The following is a 27774-nucleotide window of genomic DNA, read 5'->3' as shown; positions in this document are numbered from 1 at the left end:
ATGTTTGTCGGTCTCCGCAGTAACTGCGGCGTCGGCGCGGAGCTGGGTCGGGGAGACCATGGCCGGGGGTTCAGCGCCCGAGTGTAAGTGCGCGCTGAGCGCGGCCGGTTTGCAGCCCCAGGGCAATTGCCCAGGACCCCCACTCCTCCGAACCTGGTGCGGAAAATGAAGACCTTTTTGGGTGTCTGCTCCTCAGCCCCGGGGGCACCGGGGTGCAGGACTGCGTCTGGGGCGCGGTGCCTCCTCTGAACACCCAAGAGTCACACTCAAAGGAACAAGGTCATGTGCACGCGCGCGTGTGTGCACTGGCCGTGTGCGCGCACGTGTGTCTGTGCTTGTGCATGGGTGTGTGTCCCCTGGGAGGAGGAGGGGGGAAGGGGGAGATTCCGAGACGCTGTTCCGAGTGTTCTTTTCAAAAAGCCGCACCCCGCCAGCCACCGGGCAGCCGCCCGGGAAGGTGAGGGTTACTGTTGGGATTTTAGGAACGGGAGGTGAGGGGAGTGCACCCAGCTCCTTGGACCCCCAAGCCGTCGCTTGCCCACCACACTGCGGCCTGAAAACGGGACTGGTGGTTCAGATGAATTCTAGTTGAGAGAAAGCTTCCTGGATTGAGCAATATTGTCTGAATTATAGCCTATCCCAAAGGAAAGTGTATTCCCTGCAAGTGCATTTCACACAGCAGTGCGAGCGTTGGTTAGTGGGCAGGTGAGAGCCCGGCCGCCGGCAGCGCGCTGACCCACTGACCCACTGACCACTGGCCACTGGACCTGACCTAAACCCTATAGCGGGCTGTTTCCCCCCCTGCCAGGTGACGGTGGTGATGGCACTCCGCCCCTGTGGATTCCCCACCATGTCTTCTGTTCCTCCCGCCGTTACTCAACTTACTGGTTGTGTTCCTGAAAACCCACTTTTTATAAAGACTCCAAATGATAATGTCAGTTGGGTATCCGGGCAGGTGGCTAATTTAATTACTAGTCATGCTATTTTAGCACTTTGTGTTTTTTTTTTAAATTTATTTTTTATTGGTGTTCAATTTGCCAACATATAGAATAACACCCAGTGCTCATCCCATCAAGTGCCCCCAACAGTGCCCGTCACCCAGTCACCCCCACCCCCGCCCACCTCCGTTTCCATCACCCCTCGTTCGTTTCCCAGAGTTAGGAGTCTCTCATGTTCTGTCTCTCCTTCTGATATTTCCCACTCATTTTTTCTCCTTTCCACTTTATTCCCTTTCACTATTTTTTATATTCCCCAAATGAATGAGACCATATGTTTGTCCTTCTCCAATTGACTTACTTCACTCAGCATAATACCCTCCTGTTCCATCCACATCAGAGCTAATGGTGGGTATTCGTCGTTTCTAATGGCTGAGGAATATTCCATTGTATACAGAGACCACAGCTTCTTTATCCATTCATCTTTCGATGGACACCGAGGCTCCTTCCACAGTTGGCTATTGTGGCCATTGCTGCTAGAAACATCAGGGTGCAGGTGTCCTGCTGTTTCACTGCATCTGTATCTTTGGGGTAAAACCCCAGCAATGCAATTGCTGGGTCATAGGGCAGATCTATTTTTAACTCTGAGGAATCTCCACACAGCACATGAGAAAATGCTCCACATCACTGGCCATCAGGGAAATACAAATCAAAACCACAATGAGACACCACCTCACAGTAGTGAGAATGGGGAAAATTAACAAGGCAGGAAACCACAAATGTTGGAGAGGATGCGGAGAAAAGGGAACCCTCTTGCACTGTTGGTGGGAATGTGAACTGGTGCAGCCACTCTATTTTAGCACTTTGAAAGTTCCTTTCTGCTTTCAGGTATGTTGGCTTCCCATGCACCAGGAGGTCCATGTATGTTGTCCAGTAATTTACAGTTTTGCACAGAATACTCCTTTCTCTATGTGCGAGTGGTGTTTGGGTAATGGGCTGTGGAGGTCGTGGGTGTTTCCAGACGTGGTCATGTGTACACAAAACCTCTGAGCCCATTTTTGCCTCGCAGCATTTGTGTTCATGGTACTTAATTTTTAGGAATTGCCCTATGAGATTCAAATGATGAGGCGACCGCATGTCTTATGCACAAAGTACAATGTGATCGTTGGAAACAAAAAAGCGTCTTGTCTTACTTCAGTATTTCTTAATAAGTCTGGATTCTATAAATTAAAAAGTAGGAGGAAAAATTAGTTCCCAGGTAAATCCCTAACAAATAATCCAGGCACCTGCACGCTGGCTATGCAGCAGGTGTCGGTAACAATTTTACAGTCTTCCAGCCTTTGGAGGTTAGTTTTTCTTTAATATGAGGTAAAGAAACTGAAGCCTCTTCTCTATAAAGTTGGGAGGTATCACCACATTGTTCCATTTGGGGTCCCTGGTGGGGGCAGCAGAGTGCTGTGGGTGGCCCCCTGACCTCTCTCACGGAGTCTTGCTCTCCCTGACTTGTCAAGTCTATGAAGCGATTTTCCTGCCACTCCTGCTGGCCGCTAGCCCGCCCCTCGCCGTCCTCACCATCAGTCTGGGGACGAGGGAGCCTACGTTGCACATGCTGTATTTGTTTTCTTCTGCTGCTCTAACAGATTAACACCGATTTAGTGACTTAAAGCAAACCAAATTTGTCATCTCCATTGTGTAAGGCAGGAGTCTGGGTCCTGCTAGGGACTCGCTGCACTGAGATCAGGGTCCCCTCTGAATTCTTGCATCGAACACATACCACAGGGATGTTTGCTGACTTAAGTGTGGGGGTGAGGGAGCTAGCCCAACAAGATGTCTGTGGGATTCTGAGGTTCCCCGAGATCAGATCACAGAGAGAAGTGACTTGTAATAATTGTGACATTACAGATCTCCTGCTTCGGTCCTGGAAAAGATGAACCACCAAAAACAACACCCTGTGTTCAAAAATCTCAAATACTAGTGTTTGAAATATTTATTAAGTTAAGCCTAGTCCAAAAAACTTCTTACTGTGTCTTATCCGTAGCTATTCAAAATTAGCTTGGTTTTACCTAAAGCAACTTTGTTTCCTGATTGCTTTGTGAACAACCACATTTTGCAATGAATTATTTCAACCTTTTCTGTTCTTTTTCTGTCAGTTTGAGATGGTAGTCTATGCCAATAGCAAATAATGTTTTCAGGTAGAAAAATAATTAAATATTTATTGCCAGTATGGGATCCTGGGTACATATTGTAAGAACTTGCCAGAGAGAAATGGAATCCAGATTCTCTGAATCTGGTGAAGCAAGTTTTGTTGCAACCTAAGGAAAAATATTCCAAGTAGGAAAATGATTTTTGCTAAATTTCTGGTAGTTTCAAATCCTTTTTGGGAATAAACAAAGGATAACACAACAACGGAGCTGCCTCCTTCTCCCACTTTTTAAAGAGAGTTGGAATAATGTGCATCATGGTGAATTTTAGGTGTCAACTTAGCTAGGCCACGATGCCCAGATATTTGGTCACATTTCATTCTGGATATTTCTGTTGAGGATGTTTCTTGGGTGAAATTAACATTTATATCAGTAGACTTTGAGTAAAGCAGATTGCTCTCTGAAATATGGGTGGGCTTCATCTAATCTGTTGAAGGCCTTAATAGAATAAAAACTGACCTCCCCAGAGCAACAGGGAATTCTCTAGCAGAAAGCCTTCGGCATGAAGTGGGTATCCAGCATCCTGGCCTACCGTGAGGTTTTGGACTTGCCAGACAGCATAATCATGTGAACTATTTCCTTAAAACAAATCTCTTTATGTATTCTCTCTCTATCCTACTGGTTCTGTCCTCCTGAGAAGCCTCACAAATATGGTGTGTGTTTAGTGCCTTAAGTGTTTATACCCTTGATGAATTATGATTAATTGTCTTGAAAATTGTTCTAATATTTTAACATTTTGTAAGTGGTTTCTTTGAAGGAATAAGCTAATCTATAAGGATAAATTCTCCGGAATCCTACTGTTGGAAGTATTTGTGCTAATATCTGACCACACAGATGGGAGAGGTTCATTTGTCTTTTCATGGGACAATGCTCTGGGCTAGGCAACATCCCTGAGATGAGAAGGCTCATTTCCCTGACTTCTGGTATATATTTGGCATAGTCCCCAACACTTTGAGCATGAAAAGAGAGTGCTCTGTGATTGTGTTGTGTCCCACAGCACCAGTGACCTCAGGACAGGTAGCATGTTGGGTGGACCTGACTTAATCACATGAAGCTGGTCCTAGAGGAGGGGGGCAGAGATAAGGGGCTTGAGAAGTATGTAAAGGGGAGTCAAGGTAGGGGGGTATGTGTTCAGGGTTGAAGGCAGCCACTAGGAGCTTAGGGTGACCCCCATCAACAGCCAACCAAAAAGTGGGGACCTCAGTCCTACAACCACAGGAACTGGATTCTGTCAGCAACAGGAATAAGCCTGGAAGCAGGTTTCTTCCCAAAGCTTCCAAGACCTCAACCAGGCCCACATTTTAGTATCCATGTTGTAATGTCCTGAGTGGAGAATGCAACCCCTTCAGGCCGAAGTTCAGACCACTAGAACTGTCAGCCAATACATGGGTTTGGAGCTACTTGGTTTGTGATAATTTGTTACACAGTAATAGAAGCTGTCCCACTTCTTCATATTCTCTGGGCCTTTATCTCTCTCTTTTTAAAAAATATTTTATTTATGAGAGAGAGAGAGAGCACAAGCCAGGGGGGAGAGGCAGAGAGAGAAGGAGAAGCAGACTCCCTGCTGATCCAGCAGCCAGATACAGGGCTCCAACCAGGACCCTGAGATCATGACCTGAGCTGAAGTCAGATGCCCAGATGCCCCTCTGGTTCTTTATTTCTTTTCTTAGGCGAAAACAAAGGAAATAATGTGTCCTGATTTATTATCATTATTTCAGGCATGGATTGGTCAGGGAAATAGGTTTGGATGTGGTGTGGGTCCTAGAAGGTCCTTCCCTGCATTGCTTGGGCACCTGTGGAATGAAAGAGATGATCCAGCAGTTTGGATAAAAATGTTGTATTTAGGAATCAGTTCTGCCACTTATTAGGTTTCTGGACCTGAGTGGGTCACATCACTCCCTCTCAGCTTCCCTTTTACAAAATGGGGACAAAACCAGTTACAGATGGAATCATGTGAGGACCAGAGGATGCAACAGGGTTTTGGATGGACACAGGTGGTGCCTGGTCTGTGGGGGTTCAGAATGGGCCTTCCAGGGCTCTGCAGGGCCTGCTGTACCACTTTGTTGCCTGTGCCCTTCCTAGCTCAGGTGACACCAGAGGACAGAAGATCTGTTTGTTTTTTTTCTTCCGGGGTTTTTGGGGAAGGTCAGGCATAGGCTAGCAACTCTAGGGCTCTCATAGTGCCTGGCCAGAAAGAAATCTCCTTTCCTCATGTTGAAGTCTGGGCCAACTCATGTTCTACTAGAAGCATTTCATAAGGTGTTCCCTGTACTATACTCCTTCACTAAAGACAGATACCATTTATGGAGTAGCTGTTCCACACCATGTGATTCTTTGCCAAATGCGATTCCATTTAGCTATCAATCAATCCTTTTGAGTAGGATGATTATCCTGGTCTTGTGGTGGAAGAAGGTATGATTCAGAGAGATATGTAAACTCTTTGAGATCACATGGTTAGGAAACTTACTCGAAAAGCCAGCTTATTGTTTCATGTCCTGGACTGTAGGCCCAAATGGAGCCTTCCCACTGGGACATATGGGAAGCCAGGCCCTTTGTGGAAGAATCTGGGGTCCCCATCAACTTACCCATAGGTTTTACTCTGTGGCTCCTTATCCTCCTGCAAGTGGGGAGGGGAAGAGAAGTGGTGACTGGCTCAGTAGTCACTGAGGGTTTTACTGACACATTTCAATATTAAGAGAGAAAGAAAAATACCTGTCTTCATTTCCTACGGGTGGCTGTCTCTAAATGCCATCATTATGAATTGTAATTAGACTGTTAAACTTTTCCTTTCAGAACTCTTTGTAAAAAACCTTGTATCGAATCAAAAACCCCATCCTCCCTCCTGGCTTTGCAAGGCCTTGGACTTCCTTCCTTCCTGCCTTCCTTCCTTCCTTCCTTCCTTCCTTTAAAAATATTCTTTTTTAAAGATTTTATTATTAAGTTATTTCCACACCCAATATGGGGTTTGAACCTACAAACCCAAGATCAAGAGTTGCAGCTCTATGGACTGAGCAGGCAGGTGTCCCTGCAGGGTCATGGGCAACCTGATCAGAACTGCACATTATGTGCATCTAGAAGCCCTCTGTTTGCAGTTGGGCCTGGCCTGTGCGCTGTTTTCCTGTTTGTGTCTGTTGGCTCCTCCTGTGGGAATAGGATATACCAGCTCAGCAAATGCACATAGCTGTCTTATTGTGGAACTAATATTTAATAATCTTATTATCTTTTCTGACCAGTTTACCTGAAGTGGAAGCACTGTGAGGTGCAAGGCGTTAGGACTTTATGCAATCTAACGAAACTTTTGAACAAAGTTCAGAAAGATCACAGAGATGACATCTATCTCTACACCTCTGGGCACTTGAATCCCAATAAGCTCTACAGGCCTCCTGAGACAATCCTGAATCACTGGCCCAATGCCAGTAGACCAAAAGGGGAAAAAATCTTCAAAGTAGAAAAACCATGTGATAAGAAGATTGCAAAGATGAAAGATGCTTTGGCTTATTTTACCATCAATACAGCTCTGACTCCAAAAGATGCCCAGGCTACACCACTATTCAGGTATTTGAACCCCCTGGAGCATATTTCCCACACTTCAGAAGAGGACTTGACCCCAAGAAAGCCTCCAAGAAAAGAGGCTTCTCCTGAACTGCGGAGGAGAGAAGAGTTGAGATTGCCAGAGATGAAGGTTCTCAAGTACAGAACAGTGGAGTCCAGCCGTCAGTGTGTGATGTCTCCCCAACACAAGGATGAATACCAGTATGTCAGCTCCTACTTAGCTGGCATAACGAAGGCAGACAAGTATAAGAAGTTCCTGTGTTTCCAAAAGGAAGTTCTTGCAAAGCAAGATCTCATGAAGAACGATTTCACTGGGAGCAAGGTCGCAACATGCCATGAAAAAAAGTTGGAACAGGTAAGGAGGTTGATTTTGCAGTACTATGGGCATACTGCTGTGGTTCATGTGTCTAAATGCTATGGATGGAGATCTACATTCAGGCACCTCATTTACATTTCCAGGTAGAATATAGTGTACCTACCAGTTGCTGAGAACATCTGACATCATGTAGTTGATAACAGGGAGAGAGAAAAGAAGTCTAAGTCTGGAAACAGGTCAGTTGGAAGTGACTTCATAGGGAGAGTGTCAGATGCCAGCTGGCAGCTGTGGTAAATACAATGTTCATGGATTAGCAGACACATCTGAGAAAAAGTTTGCCTAACTCACTATGAAAGCATGGGAGGGAGAGTGAGGTGGGAGTAGATGGTTAGGTAATGTAAGTATAGTCTGCCTTTAGTCACCCATGTCTGTGAAAGGTGGTGAATGTGATGGGAGGCACTTTGGTGAACTCCTGGGGGCTGTTAGTTGTAAAGAAGGACCTCAGATGTGACAATGAGAATGCAGGATTACCTGAGAGGACTACTTGAGAGGACTAATGGAAAGAGGAAGACCATGGGGACATTGTGGGCACAGTGAATCCTTGAGTACAGGGCATAATGGAGTGAATAAAGAAAACATAGACCAATGTGCCTTCAACAACTATGCTATTGGACCTTCTCAGCGCTGCTGGGAGGGAATCAGAGGCACCATTGTTTGGTGCCTGGCTCTGCCCGGCCCCAACTCTAGGGTGGTGGGAGCTGGACCCTCTGATAGAAAGCCTTGTGGAAATTCTCATTCCTTCACCTGAGGAGCTATTTGGAAAGGAAAATTAAGACATTCTGAAATGACTGGTTTTGTTTTACAACCAGGAGCTCCAGAAAGTATGTGTATGCGACCCTCAGCAATTCAACAGACTGCACGTCTTCAGAGAAGTCTTTGAAGACATTTGCAATAGTTCTTTGATATTTGGTGATATCTTGAAAGAAATTAAGGTAATAAAAATGTTTATTTCCTACATAGCAATTGAGGGGCATACATGATGTTCTGCACAAAGGATTGCAGTTTTCATAGAAATTCTACCAATTATCATGGCCTCCATTCTACAGATGAGGAAAATCACTCACAGACTCAAAGTAATGTGCTTATAGCCACGGAAATCAGAAATGGGCCTTGTGAATAAACCACCAGCTAGCTCACTCCTTAAGCCCATTTTCCCTCACTAAAGCTTTCTAAGTTGTACATGTATAACATAAACTATCATAATTATGCCTAATAATTTCATATAAATTATAATGGAATTACACATTTGCTGTGATTTCATGATGAAAGTTACCTTCATATCAAAGCTGATTTGAAATGAGGTTGCTTCCAGATCTTACTATTGCCTAAGTCCTAAAGATAATGAATACTTATGAGCAGTCGTACAGCTGCCTGTTCTCCAGAGAACATCCCTGTCCCTAGAGAGCTCATCTCTGGCAGGTCAACAGGACCCAAATCCACAGAGCATCTGTATGGCAGGAGATCACATGTTGTATGTGTGTCAAGGTATTTTGTGATACTATTCTGATGTGATCAATAGTTAATACTCAAATGTGCTTCAAAGTTGGTGAGATTGTATACACTTTATTTGGTATATTGGTTTATAGATTGAAGGAAAATTTTAGAGTTTTGGAAATCATCTAAACTGACATCCTTAACCTCTATATTGTTTATAGCTGCAAATAAACTTACATTTTAGTGTTATAACACATTTTCAATGGATTTTTTTTTGTACAGGATGAATATGAACTCTACATGGCGATACTTCTGCAGTCCACATCCCCATCACAGTATGAGGTAACAGCTGATCCTACAGGTGTCTAAATAAAGCCTATTTCTTTACTTCTTCATATTTCAAGAGAAGTAGAAAGCATTCTGAATCCAAGAAGCCCCATTTGTGCCTCCATCCTAGAATAGCTTTATGCCAGTTGAAGGACACTGTGGGTAAAGAATTTACCTTCTACCCACAGTGAGAGTGATGTTGGGGTGGAAACACACATTTCCTGTGTTTTGCCAATGTCTCTGGCCACCCATTGTCAGTGATCTCCCTGGCTGATCCTTCTGTAACCAAGCCCTCACATGACTGTTTTACTCAGCATCAACCCTCTCTTTCCTTCCTCTCTCCGTGGTTATGAGATACATTTGCATACTTTACAATGATGACTCCCAGCTCTCTGTATGTCACCCTGGTGTTTCCTGTAGGTTCCAAATTATACATATTTCCTGCTTCTCACTGGATATTGACACTTAGATGTCTGGGACAGGCAGACTACAGACCTAAAAATAGGAAGATTATCCCGAATTACCTGGGTCGGCCCAATCTAATCATGTGCAGAGAACCTTCTCTGGCTGGCATCAGAAGGAAGAAGTGGTGGGAGGAGATTCAGAAAGATTCTGAGTGAGAGGAGGATTCCATGGCTGTTGGGAGCTCTGGGATGGAGGGTCCACATGCAGGGACTAGAGAGAGGCCTCCAGGAGTTGACAGCCAGCAAGGACAGGACCTCAGTCCTACAACCACAAGGAAGTGGGTCCTGCCAACAACCTGAGTGATTCTGGAGGATATTCTGCCTCAGAGCCTTGAGAAAGGAAGGTAACCCCACCAGCACCTTGATTTCAGCCCAGTGAGATCTGAACTGGACCCAGCAGAGCTAACCCAGACTCCTGCTCTACACAATAGAGATGATAAGTTTGTGCTAAGCCACAAAATTTGTGGCAATTTGTTATGACAACAATACAAAACTCAGAAAATGCTCCATAAATATCTCAAAATAGAGTTTCCAATACTATTTTTAAGCTGTCTTTTATTGAACATTAGCTACCAAACTGTGTGTATGTGTGTGTGTGTGTGTGTGTGTGTGTTCCACATCTCATTGGTGCCTCGCAGTGGCCAGGATTGCACACCTTCCTTGCATTTTCCTGAAGAGGCAGCTGTGCTGAGATGAATAGTGTCCTCCAAAACATTGTGTCTATCTGGAAGCTGTGAGAGTGATCTTACTGGGAAATGGGGTCTATGCAAATATAATCAAATGAGGACGAGGTCAGTGGAGCGGGAGAATCCTAATCCAGTGACTGGTGGCCTTAGAAGAAGAGGGGAATTTGAACAGAGACACAGAGGTTTGGGCCACTGTGTTTTCATTTTCATTTGTTTTTGTGTACTTTTAGATGTCATCTTTGATTTCTTAGTTAATCTATTTATTGTTTAGTAGCAGGTTGTTCAACCTCCATATATTTGTAGTTTCTCTGGATTTTTTTCTTGTGGTTGATTCTCATTTCATAGCATTGTGGTTGGAAAAACTGCATAGTATGACTTTGATCTTTTTGAATTTGTAATACTTGTTTTGTAGCCCAGTATGATCTATCCTGGAGAATGTTCTACACCTGGGAAGAATGTGTATTCTGATGTTTTAGGATGGGATGTATTAAATGTATCTGTTAAATCCACCTGGACGAATGCGTCATTCAATGCCATTGTTTCCTTGTTGATTGTCTGATTGAATTATCTATCCATTGATATAAGTGGGGTGTTAAAGTCCCCTACTATTGTTGTATTACTATCAATTAGTTCCTTCATGTTTATTATTAACTGCTTTATGTATTTGCATGCTTCCATGTTGGACACATAAATATTTATAACATATCTTCTTACTGGATTGTCCCCTTTGTTACTATATAGTGTCCTTCTTTGTCTTTTGTTCCAGTCTTTGTTTTAAAATCTATTTGTCTGGGATGCCTGGGTGGCTCAGTGGTTTGGCTCAGGTCATGATCCCAGGGTCCTGGGATCAAGTCCCATATTTGTCTCCCCACAGGGAGCCTGCTTCTCCCTCTGCCTATCTCTCTGCCTCTCTCTCTCTCTCTCATGAATAAATAAAATCTTAAAAAAAATAAAATCTATTTTATCTGATATAAATATTGCTACTCCAGCTTTATTGTCACATTTATTTGCATGATAAATGTTTCTCCATCCCCTCACTTTCAATCTGCAGGTGTCTTTAGTTCTAAGATGAGTCTTCTGTAGGCAGCAGACAAATGGGTCTTGGTTTTTTAATCCATTCTGTCATCCTGTGCCTTTTGATTGGAGCATTTAATCTACTTATATTCAAAGTAATTTTAATAGATTTGTATTTATTGTTATTTTGTTACTTATTTTGTCTTTGTTTCTGAAGTTTTTCTTGGATCCTTTTTTCTTTCATGGTTTGTTGGTTTTCTTAGTGATATATTTGGATTTCTTTATTCTTTGTATCTATTATTGGTTTTCGATTTGTGGTTACCATTAGGTATGTATATAACATATACATACCTATATATATTATATAGGAGTCTATATTATAGGAGTCTATATTAGGTTGATGGCTGTTTAAGTTTGAACCCATTCTTTACTCCTCTCCTCTGCACATTTTAGGTATATGGTGTCATATTTTACATCCTTTTATTTTGTGAGTTTCTTGATGTATTTTTTACAGAAATATTCATTTTTACTGCTTTTAGCTTCCTATTTTCATACTGTCACTTTTGGTCTTTTTTCCACTCTAAGTGTCCCCTTTAATATTTCTTATAGGGCTGGTTTAGTAGTTATGAACTTCTTTAGTTTTTGTCTGTCTGGGAAACTCTTTATCTCTCCTTCTATTCTGAATAATAGCCTTGCTGGATAGAGTATTCTCAGCTGCAGATTTTCCCCATTCAGCACTTTAACTCATGCCACTTCTTTCTGGCTTGCCAGGTTTCTGCTGAAAAATCTGCTGATAGCCTTATGAGGTTTCCCTTGTATGTAATTGTCTACTTTTGTATTGCTGCTTTAAAAAAATTTTTCTTTATCACTACATTTTGTCCATTTTAATTACAATATGTCTTGATGTGGATCTGCTTTTTAATTTTTTTTTTTAATTTTGTTGGAGGTTCTCTGTGCCTACTGGACGTGGAAGTTTCCTTCTCCAGATTAGGGAACTTTTCAGCTATTATTTCTTCAAATAAATTTTTTGTCCCTTGTTCTCTCTCTCTTCCTTCTGGGATCTCTATGATATGAATATTACTAAGTTTGATGGAGTCACTGCATTCCCTAAGCCTATTCCTGTTTTGCATAATTCTTTTTACTCTCTTTTGTTCAGCTTAATTACTTCCCATTACTCTGTCTTCTAGGTCATTAATTCATTCCTCTGCTTTTTCCAGCCTGGTGTTCATTCCATCAAGTGTGTTTCTCATTTCATTCATTGAACCCTTTATCTCTGCTATGTTATTCCTTATTCCTGTGTTAAGGGTCTCACCAATATCTTCTATTCTTTTTTCAAGGCCAGTGAGTATCTTTATGATGATTACTTTATATACTCCATCAGTCATGTTCTTTATATCTGTTTCACTTAGCTCTCTGGCTGTGGCCTTGTCCTGTTCTTTCATTTGGGACAAATTAATTTATCTTCTCATTTTGTCTAAATCTCTGTGCCTGTTTCTCTGTGTTAGGAAAGTCAGCTATGTCTACTTGTTCTTGAGGTAAACAGCCTTATGAAGAAGAGGTCCTGTAGTGCGACGCAGTGTAGTGTCACTTGTCCCCCAGGGCCTGGCACTTCAGACAGTGTCTCCAATGTGTGCTGCATCCACTCTGCTGTTTTGTCCTAGCCACTTTATCCTTTAGGCTGCTTGTCTGCAGAGGCTCTCATGGCCTATTGTAGATGGTGTTTGGTCCCTGGCCTGAATGTGGTAAACTTTAACTAGGTTTGCTCTGCTTGTGAAATGAGACCAGTCACCACCACTGCTGGAACCTAGACCCTGCAAAACTTCCAGGTTGGGAGATGTGGTGTTGGTCAACATTTGGGCCATTCCTCTGGGGGAAGGGGCCCACTACTCTAGGACTGATGCAGATGTGGCTGGGAGATTGGGTTCCATGAAGCATGGGGGGCTGGGGCAGTGCTTTGTGTAAGCAAGTTAGGTAGTGAGTGTCCAGGCTGCACTGGTTCCTGCAAGTGGTCCTGTGCTTGTGCTGAGTACTGGCAAAGGAAATAGTGCCTGCCAGTTCCTTTGTTCTCAGAGAGATCTCTCTGTGAATGCTTCCTTTCTGGGACACACTCCAAAAGGAGCAAATAGCCTCCCCACTGTGTGTACCAGGTGCTCTTCAGATTTCTGTTTCCAAGCTGTATGTCCGTGAACTGTTTGCCTTGCCTTCCCTCTTAAAGCAGCCTCAATGTCTTCGGGGGCTCTCCCTGAGGCAAGCACACTGACCCTTAAAACTCTAGGCTTTACATCCCACTAGTTGCAAGAACTCAGGACATTCAGCCCCTCTTGTTTTCTAAGCCAATTGATATGGGGATTTGTGTTCCCTGTGTGGGATCCCTTATGTGATGTTCTGCTCTCACCCTTCTTTGTGACTGTGGCTCCCTCCCCACCACATTGGCCACCATCCGTTTCTCTCTCAAATCATGTCTCCATATCACTACCTTCCTCAATGTGGACTCTTGTCTACCTTTAGTTGTTTTTCCAGCCTTCAGGTCAGTTTCTGGGGTATTTAGGGATTTGATAATTAGCTAGTTTTATTTGAGGGATGAGGTGAGCCTGGGGCTCTCCTACTCCATTGCCATCTTCCTCATCTCTGATTTACTCCTTAATGCAAACGTATATATACATGTGCAAAGTTTCCTTGTTCTGAGCTTTTCATGCTGCAGAAAAGTAAGTTTTTGTTTGATAGGAATAAGCAAAGGCTCCAGTTGGGGGTCTACCTGGTGTTCCTTAGTTTTTGAGGTTCAGTCCAAAAAGAACATACATGCCTTTATCCTGATCAAATAATCAGCATGAAAAGTGCCCTGGCCAGCAGGGCATCAGATCCTTCTTTCTGTTTCTGGAAATCTGGCAGCCCATCACCTAATAAAGCACAGATCTTTGTGTCTCTACATTTGAATCTATCATTGCTTTATATCCATGTAGAATAATAAAATTAAATGTTTTCTCACCAATTTAGAAATAATTGTGGTGCTTATGATGGTATACTTGGAGCACTTTATTCAGCATTTCTTTTTCCCTACACAAACCCACAGTGAAACCCCTACGACTTTTTAATTTTCTTAAGAAAATAAAGTCTTAAAAATTTAAAAACAATATTCTACCCAAATCTTTACATGACATAGTTGTCCCTCCTTCAATATTTTTCCCCTCCCTTTCATCCTTCGATTTACCCATTTTACCTATAATTTCTCTTTAGACTCAGGATATCTTAGATACACTATAATAGCAAAAAAGGAAGATGTTCATACTTCCTGTGTGTGTCTTACCCATTATGGCCTTGTCTTTCCTAGACTTTGCTAGCTAATGCCAAGGGGCTGGAGAGGAGGTCCGTGAAGACAGCAGATGTCAACCAGGCCAGGGAGGAGCTGAGGGCAATTGTGACAGCCACCAAAGAAGCCCTGGAGCATAATGACAAGTGAGAGTTGACAATATGATTGGATTTATGTTGGGATTATACTATTTTACAATATGTCAGGACCATGTGACAACATTTTTTCTGCATTGTTGGGTGAGGCATGCTGCCCTTACTAATACCATATCATCTTTCCTGTCTCACTAGCCATCATATCTGTGACTGAGAAATTCAATGAAATATGGTGTTTGTAGCAGGGGAAGGTGGGTTGGGATAGTTTCTGAAGGAATGTCATCTTTGGTGGTTCCCTGGGGACCTACTGATAGGTGACTGCTGCAATGTCAAGACACCTTTCATGAATGGTCTTATTATTTTTTTTAACTTAAAAAACTTTTAACTTTTCTGTGCAGACTTTCAGATGAAATCACAAGATGATAGGGCATATGTTTTATAGAGGATTTAAAAAAATATTGAAGCAAAGCCAACATACTCAAAATATCATCAAGAAAACAAAACATGAAACAAAAACCAAAAAACAAAACCATGCCTTCAATGTAAGTGGAAGACAAAAAGCATCCAAACTTCAAAATGTTTGAGAATAGAAAAATACACATCAAATGCCAGTGAGCATGGAAGCAAGGAACCAATGCTGAAGTAATAATGATATGGTGGGAAGAAGTTTAAAAGGAAGTTATCAGCATACTTTAGAATTGTGCATTGAAGGGAGAAAGATGCAAGGGAAGGGAATTTAGAATCCCATAAAAGAAGAAAATTGAAGAGCAGATGACCCTTCCACTACTGTTCTTTCCTCCAAAAAAAGTTATCTAATAAAAAATCAAAATAAAACACCCTAAAACAACAAAAAAACCCCATACTTTGCTATTATGACAAAAAATAAATCTTGATTTAGGATCCTCACACACTACTCAACCTATTCTCCCTACCCACAAAAAAATGCAGAGGTGCAAATGATCTCTGCACAAACAACTGTATATATATTTATAGTATAACTATAGTATAAATATATATATACTATATATATTTTATACTATATATATATATATATATATATATATATATATATATATATAGTATAAAATGAAGACCCACACAATTTAGCTATTTAGGAGAAGTAAACTATACCCCAGCGCTCTAAACTTAATTAAATATTCTCAAAAGAGTGTTTCTAGCTATGAAAATGACCTTGAGTTAGAAATGTAAACACTAAGCACAGCTATCAACTCAATAAAAAGGAAGATGTGAAGCAAGATTTGATCACTGAGGAAAGATAGTTGAAAAAGTCAAAATTATGTCTTAGATACAGATGAAATTATGACATGTTCCAGGAGGGATAGTCATGAGTGATGACACAATAAGGAGCATTAGAGATAAACAAGTCAGAGAATGAAAATAAGATAACAAAAAAGAATAAAATAGTTGGAGAAAAACTGGTTGAAGTGGAAGACAGGCAAAGAAGATCCAATTTACACATAATTAAAGTCTCAGAAGAAGAAGAAAAAGCAATGGAATAGAACATAATATTTAAAACTATAAAACATTTAACATTTCTGAAAACTAAATGCCCTGAATCTACATATTGATAAGGCTGCTGCCATTATTATTAATTCATTTAATCTTAATTTATTAAAATTGGGGGTCATAATACTTTACTGTTTCTTTTCATCTCTGATAAAATGAGCTAATGTATATGAAGCTATTTAATCATGAGGCCCCTATAGACAGGTAGCATTGACTCATTTGTGGCATTGATGTTTTTAACCAAATCACAGGATTTATCTGTATGAGCAGTGCATATTAGACTCCCCTTTTTGTTACCCCTCTAAATGTATTAGAAGTAGGACAATTGACTTAGTTGAGCTTTTTTTTTTAAAAAAAGATTTTATTTATTCATGAGAGACACACAGAGAGAGGCAGAGACAGAGGCAGAGAGAGAAGCAGGCTCTTCACAGGGAGCTCGATGAGGGACTCGATCCCGAGACCCCAGGATCATGCCCTGAGCAGAAGGCAGATGCTCAACCACTGAGCCACCCAAGCATACCAATTTAGTTTTTTGTTTGTTTGTTTGTTTGTTTTTACTAGGGAGAGAATACAGACTACAAATGTTTTCATTTCCCTTTAAAAAATTTCTTATATTTTATTTTTAGTGTAAACAGTAGGGTTTGTGAATTGTATCTCTGGGGAGAAATCATAAGGTACAGGGAATTAAATATTCTCAAAAGAGTGTTTCTAGCTATGAAAATGACCTTGAGTTAGAAATGTAAACACTAAGCACAGCTATCAACTCAATAAAAAGGAAGATGTGAAGCAAGATTTGATCACTGAGGAAAGATAGTTGAAAAAGTCAAAATTATGTCTTAGATACAGGCAATGTGTAGTCTGCATTCTAGCCCAGGGACATGCCTCTACTGCCCTCATCTGTTGTTCATCTCAGAGTGTAAATGCTAGTTTCTTTGCCTCCTTGCTTTGTAGAAATTCAAGTAACAAAATAATATCCATAAACACTATAGGAAATCATTTATATTAACCAGCTTCTTCAACTAGTGGTTTATGCAATCTCGGTAAGAAAGTATTCTTTTGTTTGTTTAATTGGACTGATTTAGGCTTTCACTTTATATAGAGTTTCAAATTACCTTTTTTGATAGAAACTGAGATCACTTTTTATTTCTTAATTTTTAAGAAAGACTTGTGGAGTAAACTAGACAGAAGAAGAAAGGTATGAATGGAATTCTGATATTTTACTGTTTTTTTTTTTTTTTATTGCCAAACTGTAGACTCAGAAGTGAACTAGAGATGGAGCACACATTGTTGCAATCTGCTAAGGAAAAGTCAGGCAAGTAATTGTGTGATGTTTTTCTGACCTCTGGATGAAGAATCTTGATGTCTTCGTCTATGATTTATGGCATCCTGCTATTATTTGTTTGAAAGGATTTCTTTCAGAGATCTTGTTAAATTGTATTCATTTATATTTTTTTCCATCAAATTCTTTAGGAATACAGCAAATTTTCATTTAATCTGAAGTGGTTTAAATGAAATACTTTAAAGGTGCAGGAAACAGTTCATCTCTTCAATAGATCCTGTCAGCGTGGAGATTATTACTCTAGTTTCTGTTGCTTTGAGCCCCTTCGGTTTTTTCAGTTTCTCTGGAATGAGATACAACATGTACATGACTTCATTCTCCTCTAAGATGTTTGTGGATTTTAGTGGAACATTGAATTCAGTCAAGACCTCATGTAGAAAGAATTATGTCAAGTTTTGATCACCACATTTGGAATAGATTTTAAGAAATTGATCAAATGAGAAAAATATGGGGACAGTTCCCATGAGGGCACTGTGGACACTACTCAGTGCTCCACATGGGACTGGACTAGAGGTTGAAGAGCTGTGGCCTCGTGAGGTTTCCTGGGTAACAGCAATGAAGACAATCCATTCTGGATTCCAGAATCTTTGCATCTCTTTTCCCAGTTCAAAGAAGTTTCCTAGGCTGTCCAGGTTTGTGATGTCCTCTGTCTCACTGACACATCCTCTGTCTGGTTCAGCCCCACTCCTATGGTGTGCTGATGGTGGCAGGCTGCCAGAGGTGGACGTGTCTCCCTGGCAGGCCAGTTGGCTGGTGGTTCACCCAGACTGCCAGCTTCGTTATTTCAACTGTTAGTCTCAGCTACCTGCCTGTTAAGTTGGGATAATGATGATACTTCCCTCTCAGGTATGCTATGAGGATGATATTTAAGAATCCATGGAAAGTAGGATCAGGGAGCCTGGCTCAGAAAAGTGGTACTGCCCATTCCTCCTTCTCATCATTGTTGCTTGTGCGAAATACAGTACATTTATGAATACTTATGCAATAGCTAAATATTAAATTATTTTAAAATTAGATACACAATTTAGAATATGAGTAAGTAACCAAAATAAGGTCAGTTAAGTATCTTGCTTAAAGATACTATACTGCTTAAAGATCTATACTGTTAATGCAATGATTCAGCCAAATGCTGTTTTTCCTCCAAGTTTGTTAATACTAACTCAGGCTAGAATCACTACCCCCTGCCCCCACTCTCAGCAGCATTTAGGATATACTCACAGATCTAACCTGTTTTAAGTTCTTAGCAGAACTTGGCCTCAAAGGTTCTTGCTGGGGCCCTTTGCTTCCTTCTTCTTCTTCTTTTAAAAAGATTTTATTTATTCATGAGAGACACAGAGAAAGAGAGGGGCAGAGATATAGGTAGAGGGAGAAGCAGCTCCCTGCAGGGAACCCGATGTGGGATCCGATCCTGGGACTCCAGGATGATTCATGCCCTGGGCCGAAGGCAGGCAGGTGCTAAACTGCTGAACCACACAGGCATCCCCTTTTGTTTCCTTCTGTCACTTCTTTCCTTCCTGCAAGCATCACCTGTGTGCTCTACCTGCTGGTCATCTTCCAAGGGTTTCTTATGGCCTGAGTCCTGGCCTCTTCTTTGTCCTGAGCTAGCCCAGTGCTTGTCTTCTGATCCCTTCTCAGGGCTTACAGGGTGGTTGTGTCCATCTTTCTCCCGCACCCACATCGCTTATTCTTGGGTTCCTCTTACTGAAAAGTCATGGATGGTACTCTAGCTCATTGTTTCCGGTTTCTTTGCTGTCTCCTAACACAGGCTCACCATTTTTTCTTTTCTTTTTTTTTAAATTTGAGTATAAATGACACACAAAATTACATTAATTTCAGGTGTACAACTTGGTGATTTGACAAATTCATGCCTGATGCAATGCTCACCATAAGGGTAGCTACCACCTGTCCTAGGCCATCGCTATTACAGTATCATTGATCGTAATCCATATGCTTTTCATTTCTAGGACTTACTTATTCTGTAGTTGGAGGCCCATTCACTCATTTTGTCCCATCCCTCCACCTCCTTCCCTCTGGCGACCATCAGTTTGTTTTCTGTAGTTGTAGGTCTGATTCTGCTTTTTTGTTATTGTTGTTTCTTTTTTTTTGTGAGATTCCATTTATGAATGGAATCATATGGTATTTGTCCCATTTTTCTTTTAAATTCAAGGGCTTCATTGTTATCTACTAACAGGATAAAATGGCAGGGATAAAAAATAATAAGAGGATGTTACTAATTTCTAGAACTGTAGTAAATGTTTCTTAATAGTTGGTTCTAGCTGTTTCTGCTCTTGAAGAAATCTGGTGGCTTGTGTCCATCCTCCTTCATTCTTTTCCTAAAGTTTTCTCATATAGGAGCCTCTTCTCCAATCGTATTTTCTGTGGAACTTCCTCCTGGTACTGCAGTCTTCCTCTTTAATAGAAAAGGGGTAACAACAGTTGGGTCATTGGAGTGGCCTTATACTCCTTTTGGCTTCTATATCCCCAGTTAATTGTTGAAGGTTAAAACTTTCAGCTTAGGTTAAGGTGGGATCAGACTGTAGTTTCTGTTGGTGTAGAAGTTTAACTCTGGTTGTTTCTGCCTGCTTGCTTAGTTCATGGTGTATTTGCTTATTCCCCCAAATTTCAAAACTCATCTTCAAATTTTTCTTTTCTTCCAAATTTGGCAAGTTTGAGTGATGGAAGTTGCTTCTGCGTTGTTTACTATATGCAGGTAAGTATTATTACTCGAATTGACTTTTTTCCTATTCAAAAAGAGTAGTCATTCTTCCTCAAGAAATTGTCCTATCATTGTAGTCAAAATCTAATTGTGCTGTTTGAATATTAGGTTCCCTCAGCAGCGACTTACTCTCAATGTCTCCATTTCCTTTCTGAATCCTTAAATATTGACATTCATTGGAGCCCAGCATGTCTTTGGTTCAATGAACACATCTTTGATTCCAAATTTCTTCCCTGCCCAAATCTCTTTTTTAGGCTTGAGATCCATATATCCAGCTGTCTAGTTAGCATGACATCTTGTGTATCTCATAGGTGCCTCAATTCAACACGTCCATGATTAAACTCTGTTTCAATGAATGGTATCACATGGAGGTCAAGTTAGAAAGCCTGTGACAGAAATCTTTCCATTTCCACCCTATCAATCACTTCAACACAGCTTGTAGCTAGTGGCCCAGGTGGGATTCGAACCCAGCTCTCTTACCTCTCTGCTGCATTGAACTTATTTCTTTCCTACCACATCTGTTCCTAGTTGTAGCAGGGCTGAAACCTAAGGGTTGTTTTGATATTATTTGTCCTCTACATCTGGATACAGTTACCAAGCTCTCCTTGTTTCCATTCCTTAAATCATTTTTGTATCTCTCTACTTCTCTTTATGCCACAGGTATTATCCTGACCTGATCTTATTTGAATGATTGTAGTGGTTTTCTGACTGGTCATCCTTTTCCAGCTTCAGCCTTTCTCATCCACTTTTGGTACTGTAGATAGAGTGACCATTGTCTGATTGTATTTATCCTTAAAAGCCTCAAAAGCTTTTATTTCTTAGCATAGGTTATAAGACCTTTTCAGATCTTCCCCTGCTTCCTTTCTAGTTTTTTTTTTAATTTTTATTTATTTATGATAGTCACACAAAGAGAGAGAGAGAGAGAGGCAGAGACACAGGCAGAGAGAGAAGCAGGCTCCATGCACTGGGAGCCCGACGTGGGACTCGATCCCGGGTCTCCAGGATTGCGCCCTGGGCCAAATGCAGGCGCCAAACTGCTGCACCACCCAGGGATCCCCTCTGCTTCCTTTCTAATATTCATTGATGTCACTTCCTGGCCTTCAATATCCGCACCCTACTGCATAGCTTTTTTTTTTTTTTTTTTTACTGAAATGTGCCAAATTTTTCTCTTCTGCCCCTCATTACCCCCTTCCACTTGTCTAACTCCTTTTTCATCCTTTGGGTCTCAACTTCACCACACTTCTTCAAAGTGGTCCTTGACTGTCCCCACACTGTTAGGTGCTCAAACTGGGCACTCAATAAATACTTATTGATTATATAAATGAATTAGGGGAGGAATATCCCCATTCTTGGATCAGATAATTTTTATTGATGTGCTTGGAGCTCGAGTTTCATTATGTGTTATAGTTGTGTAAAACACATAGTACTGTTAATAATGTATAATACTATTAATAAGAGATGACATATTAAACAGTAGTACTTTGCTTTTAAAAATATTTCTAGAATCATATAAGAAAGATGTAATGGATGAGGATTCCCTTACTCTTATTGAGAAGGTTGAAAAGAAGAGGTGTGAAATACTTAGTAAATGGGATGAAATTCAAGCTCTCGAAAGAGAAATTAAAACAACTTTGATTCATACTGAAATTTCACATATTGCTGAAAATAGGAATAAAAGCATGGAGGTATGTAATTTATTTGTTTGAATGTTTATATTGTTCTTTTGCTTGAAGATGTTGGCAAATACATGAAACAATTTCATTTTGCAGTTGGGTAAACAATAATGGAAAATTGGTTCAAATATATTTTCATTATAAAACATTTGTAACAAATGATTAGAATAATTAAGAGATCTAGCTAAAATAACAAAAATAAAGGTGATAAAAATTCTGTAGAGTTTTGTTAAGGTTCAAATTGTATCTCTTTCAGGGCAATTGATGTCTCTTAAAGTTTAACAATTTTGTTCTGTTTTTAAAGATTATATTTATTTATTCATGAAAGACACATAGAAAAAGGCAGAGACATAGGTGGAGGGAGAAGCAGACTCCCTGTGGGGAGCCTGATAGGGAATGGATCCTGGGACCCCAGGATCACAACCTGAGCCAAAGGCAGACAGTCAACCACTGAGCACCCAGGTACCCCAAGTTTAACAATTTTGTATTGAAAATGCTTGTTGTAAAAAGAATGACAGACATCATTTAGTATTTAATATATGTACTAATTAGCTTGAGCTGAAACTCAGAGAGTTTTAGTAACCTGGCCAAAATAACACAGTTTACAGATGGCAAAGTTGGGATTCAAGCTTAATTCTTTTGGTGCTCCAAAGCCCTTACAATTTTCATTGTGTCACATTGAAACCACATAGTTAGATTTTCAGTGATTTGTACAATTATGTTAGAAGACAGAAATTCGTTACTACCATTGAAAGGAGAGTCAGCTACCTTAAAAGGAGTTTTTAACAATTATTACTAACCAAATTTTTAATGAACAATATAATATAGGTTGTAGTCTATATTTTGAAATGTTATGCTGCCCTACTTTTTATAGGTTATAATCTAATTATTTGTGCAGAATATGACTCAATGTTACACTTAGTTATAGAGTTTATAAGAGATGTGCGATTATTCTTTTTCTCATGGTTATATAGTTACATATATTTTCCCAGAACTATCTTTTTTCAATATATTTTTAAAAGCAGAATTATAAAGTATATAGGAAGCTCGCAGTGGTTTAAACTTGTTTTGACTTCTCTCTCTCTTTTAAAATAATATGTTCAGATTTCCTTCTGTGTTTTTTTTTTTGTGTGTACAGTCTGTTCTTTTTTAACTGAAATAATGACCTGAGAATGAACACTAATTTACGGTTGAAATTTTCAAAACTGAAAATAATATGGTATAACTTTAAATCTAGTGAGCATGATATAAACTTTTCTTTTTTAATTAAAACCTCTTCAAGTGGATTTAATCTAAGAAATAGAAAATCCCTATAAGGGTTTCATATCATTAATTTATATTCGTTTAACTATTTTTTATACATACCTAGCTCAAATCAAATACTGGAAGGTACCAATAGAATTGTATTTATTATCTTATGAAGTAATTGATTTCTGGTTTTGGATGTGAAATATGTCATTTCTAACCAGAATAAAAAATAACTAAATATATCAAGAATTTACAATGTGCCAGATACTACTGTGAACATTTAAAAAATATTTCAGATAATTCCCAACAACCATAAGAGATAGGTATTATAGTATTATAATAGTATTATAGCTATTGTTACATATTATTAGCCCTCTTTTTCAGGTAAGGAAACCACAGCACAGTTGTGCTAAGTAACTTAATTAAACTTATAGTGAGAAAGCAGTAGAATTAGGATTAAAACCCCACTTAGGTGCTTACTTACATTATCCAGCCTCACTGATATAATTGTGAATACTTTTCAATATGCTGAATATCTGAAAGAGCAAGTCTTAGTGGCCATCATTATTTTGCTCACAATTATCTTGGAGATTCTCATTCACAGTATTAAACAATTTTTCAAGGTTCCGTAATAATAGTCTTAGTATTTTGATTGTGTTTACAATGAATTTATAGATTAATTTGGGAAGAAGTTATAGCTTCACATTATTAACACTCTCATCATGGATCATTTTATATTTATTTATTTGTATGCATTGGTCTTTTTTATGTTTGTTATTTTAACATTATGACATCTGTTACTATTGTTAATGGAAACCTTAAAATCATTTTACATTACAATTTATAATCAGTTATTGTTGGTATATATGTGATTTATTGATATTTGTTTTATTTTTTAGATTTGTTTACTTGAGACAGAGAGTGAATGAGCACAGTAGGGAGGGGCATGCTGAGCATAGAGTCTGACACAGGGTTTGATCCCACAACCTTGAGATCATGCCCTGAGCTGAAATCAAGGGTTGATCACTTACCTCACCCAGGTGCCCCAATGTTTGTATTTTTATATTGTATCCAGTCACTTAACAGAATAACAAATAACAGAATAACAAATTCTGTTATTAGTTTATGAAAATTGAGGAACTTCTCTAGAATTTCCCTAAAATTCTCTAGGTTTTTCTAATATCAATCCTTATCTCCTGTAGTTTTTGACCTAGAAGGCAAGGATTTTTCTGTCTTTAACACATGTCCTTCATGAGTGTGTTCATGCTTCGTTTATTCATTTTTTAAAAAGATTTTATTTATTTATTTGACAGAGAGAGAGTGCAAGTACACAACTAGGTAGAGTGGCAGGCTGAGGGAGAGGGAGAAGTAAACTCCTCCTGAGCAGAGTTTGGTGTGGTGCTTGATTCCAGGACTCTGGGATCATGACCTGAGCTGAAGACAGATGCTTAATTGATTGAGCCACCCAGGCATCCCTATTCATCTGTTTTTAAATGGTGTGCTATTGGGTACTTTTGAAATTAGAATAACACCATTTACATAATACTTATTGTTCCATAAGTGGAGAGAAGTATTTAACAAATATTCTTAACTAAGTATCTTACTTTTGAAACCATTTCTTCTCCAGACTGAAGCTATAAAATTGGAAACAGAAAATAGAATTTTAAAGACGAAAATACATGTAAGTTTTTGTGAATTAATGTTTTTCAATAGAAATATTTTCTTTAGTGATGTGTGATTCTTGTACGGTGTCATCATCTTTCTAAATGATAACTTTCTGTAGTGGTAGGAATATCTCACTATGCAGACATTAGCTTAAAACTGTACAGATATAAGCAAATAGTGAAAAAATAAATATTCTTTCTTAATAGTTGAATATGCTAATCAGAATTGACCATTCTGACCATTGACCATTCATAAGACCACATGTCTTATTTGGTAGCAAGGAATATTATGAACTGATTCCTCTAATGACTTTCAGGATATCCCTCCAGAATACATACTAACAATTTGCTGCTTAAAAGATTATAATTCTGGTTCAATTAGATATGTATATCCCTCTGTATATATTGGGGATAAATATGTATATCCCTCTGTACTATATTATATATAGTATAACTTATTATGTTATTCCTGATTCCAAAAGTGAGTATTCCATTTTGGTTCAATATTATTATCATATAAGATCGGTATCATGCCATTATACATGACCAAATGATTTTTGATTCTTGGTAGGTTATTGAAAGCCATGTGAAACAGAGCATCGAGAAGAGTAAGTTGAGTGAGGAAGAGCAGCAGTAAGTATTGATGCCATAATAAGAGAAGTGGGACAATCTCATACTATTCTCAAAGCCATCCACTCAAATCTAAGTTAGACTAGACTGTAATTCTGAAGTATTTATATTCATGAGTGTTAATTTTAAATATATATGTTACATCCTTGCCTGTGCTCAAGAACGCTTAGCCCACGATTTAAATTTCAATCACTGTCTATTACTTAACAATGTGGAAATAAATTCTTTGGAAAGAACTGAAGAATTGAGGGTACATTCTCATGGGCAGGGATCAGGAAGGTGGGGAGGCATGTGACTGTGGTGGCTTTCTTTTCTGAAACTATATGGCTTTTAGTGACATTGAATTTTCAAAGAATCAGAGTAATACATGCATTACTCTGATAATTTTAATTAAAAAATGAAATGGCTGATTTACATTATCTATTACATAAATTTAGCTTTATATAGTTACTTTCTTAGAATTGATTCTACAGTTCAAATTTCAGGATTGATAAGTCTGAGAGCAACAGAAAACCATTGATGGTTTAAGCATGAAAAGTGCTGATTCTTAACAACAGTAAAAAGACATTTAGTTTTAGGTGGCCTAGGTTCAATGATAATATCAAGGAAGCAATGTTCTTCTGCCTTCCTTCTCTGTATTTCTTGAGTATGGAGGCCTCCAGGCCTCCATATGGCTGGCTATCTTCAGGCAGGCATCTACATCCCGTAGAAGAATAAAAGGGAAAGGGAAGGACAAAAGGCAAAGAGCTCATCATGAGACTTTTCTTTTCTTTTTTTTTTTTAAAGATTATTTATTTATTTATTCATGAAAGACACAGAGACAGAAAGAGAGGCAAAGACACAGGCAGAGGGAGAAAAGCAGGCTCCATGCAGGGAACCCGACGACTTGGGTGGGACTCGATTCAGGGTCTCCAGGATCAGGCCCCAGGCTAAAGGCTGAGCTAAACTGCTGAGCCACGGGGCTGCCCTCATGAGACTTTTCTGTCTTATTTAGAAGGGGAAGCACTTCCCTGGGACTTCCACCCCTCTCTCATTGCCCAGCACCATATCCCAAGACCATCCTTAGCTGCAAAGGAGTCTAGGAAATAGCACACTCTACTTTCCAGCTTACATGGTAGAGAAAAGGGAGAAAGGTGTTAGCATGGTTGCTGAGTGAACCACACAGGTGGATTACATTACGTTGAGTGTCCTCAAAGGAGTGACATAGAATTACAAATACAAAATTGAGAAGGCTCCTTCCACAGTTTTGAGAATGAGATTTAATGGACCTAAAATTTAAATATCATTATGTCCAAGGCAAATCTACCTCTGCTGCCACATTATAATTAGTCTGAAAAATACTGCAGGTGATTGTGCCCATATATAGGGAAAATCTTTGCTACATTCAAGGCCAAAGTGCTACAAGAAATCCTTTAAAATGAAAGCAGAGGATTACAAAGTCTTGCTTTGTGTTTTTGTGTAAATATATCCTAGAATATTTGTTTTAAAATTTTATTTTATGCTTAAGGTACTTTTGTCTAATATATTGTGTTCATTTTTTGTGTTTAAGGAAACTTTGGAATTTCATTAAAGAATTTATAAATGTAAAGGAAGCAAACAATAACTCTCAAGTGACTGGAAAATGACCTATGAAAATTCACAGCCACCATGTACATAGGATGAATATTTGCAGATGTATAAATTAATGAAGATACATCTCATTTTTTCAGTTTTAATCTCTAATAAAGTTAACGTAGTATGTGTAACCTACTCAAGTTATTGGAATAAATACATGTATGCATCTGATTAGTTTTACTTTTGTATACATATTCATAACTATAGAGGTTCTTAGAGTATATTCTGCTTTAATTCAATAATTTTCTCCAAGGAAAAATACCTTTTAAAAGAGATTTTATTTATTTATTTGACAGAGAGAGAATGAGAGCACAAGAAGGGGCAGAGGCAGAGGGAGAAGCAGACTCTCTGTGAGCAGGGAGCCTGATGCAGCAGGACTTGATCCCAGGATCTTGGGATCATGGCCTGAGCAGAAGGCAGATGCTTAACAGACTGAGCCACCCAGGCGCCCCAAAGAAAAATATTTTCAATTATTTGATAGGAATGAGAAATTCAGTAGTGCTACAATACAGATCAAATATGTTTTTTATTAGCCAATGCAGGTTTATATATGAACATTTAATAAAATGTAGTAACCACATAATTAACATTCACTTAATTAAATAATCTTTACTTATAAGTAAGTGATGCAGTGCTCTGAAACATTATGGTACTGGCATGGTACTTGCAACATGTATGTCTTGACTGACTGTGATCTTCATGACAACATTGTGACTTGAATTTTTTAAATCCCCACTTTGCCTATAATCTGGACTGAGCACTTAGAGTAAATATAAGTCCAGTTTCTTTGGACAGCTGTATATAGGGTTGTTGTGAAGATTAAAGGTAAGGCTTAACTACACGAGGGATTTGATCCTAACCTGGAAGAGTAGAGTTTGAGGTCAGAGAGAGACAGAAAGAGATGAGCAGGGTTTGCTTCCTATGGGCCAGGAGGTCAATGTCAGGGTGGCATGTTCATCACAACTCTGTTTA

General features: G+C 39.4%; 1 protein-coding gene across 1 annotated transcript; it reads left to right on the top strand.

The window, feature by feature from the left end:
* C2H6orf118 (chromosome 2 C6orf118 homolog) lies at positions 1-26827 on the top strand. Its single transcript, XM_041732570.1, has 12 exons — positions 1-83; positions 197-323; positions 421-457; positions 6370-7043; positions 7874-7996; positions 8781-8840; positions 14318-14442; positions 17172-17230; positions 21477-21658; positions 24522-24575; positions 25130-25191; positions 26738-26827. Exons 1-12 carry the CDS (start codon positions 1-3, stop codon positions 26811-26813), a joined length of 1662 nt encoding a protein of 553 aa, XP_041588504.1. The 3' UTR covers positions 26814-26827.
* The last annotated feature ends 947 nt before the right edge of the window (positions 26828-27774 follow it).

The sequence above is a fragment of the Vulpes lagopus genome, chromosome 2, assembly GCF_018345385.1.
Source record: "Vulpes lagopus strain Blue_001 chromosome 2, ASM1834538v1, whole genome shotgun sequence".
NCBI classification, from domain to species: domain Eukaryota; kingdom Metazoa; phylum Chordata; class Mammalia; order Carnivora; family Canidae; genus Vulpes; species Vulpes lagopus.
Note: the sequence above shows the minus strand (reverse complement) of the source record. Positions and strands in the feature narration are given on the sequence as shown.

What these genes read in the sequence shown, in the direction of transcription:
- C2H6orf118 (XM_041732570.1), top strand. Translation starts at nt 1, where the DNA reads ATGTTTGTCGGTCTCCGCAGTAACTGCGGCGTCGGCGCGGAGCTGGGT. An exon ending in CGGGGGTTCAGCGCCCGAGT is followed by an intron (nt 84 to 196) that starts GTAAGTGCGCGC and finishes TCTGCTCCTCAG; the next exon opens with CCCCGGGGGCACCGGGGTGC. An exon ending in CATCCCCATCACAGTATGAG is followed by an intron (nt 8,841 to 14,317) that starts GTAACAGCTGAT and finishes TGTCTTTCCTAG; the next exon opens with ACTTTGCTAGCTAATGCCAA.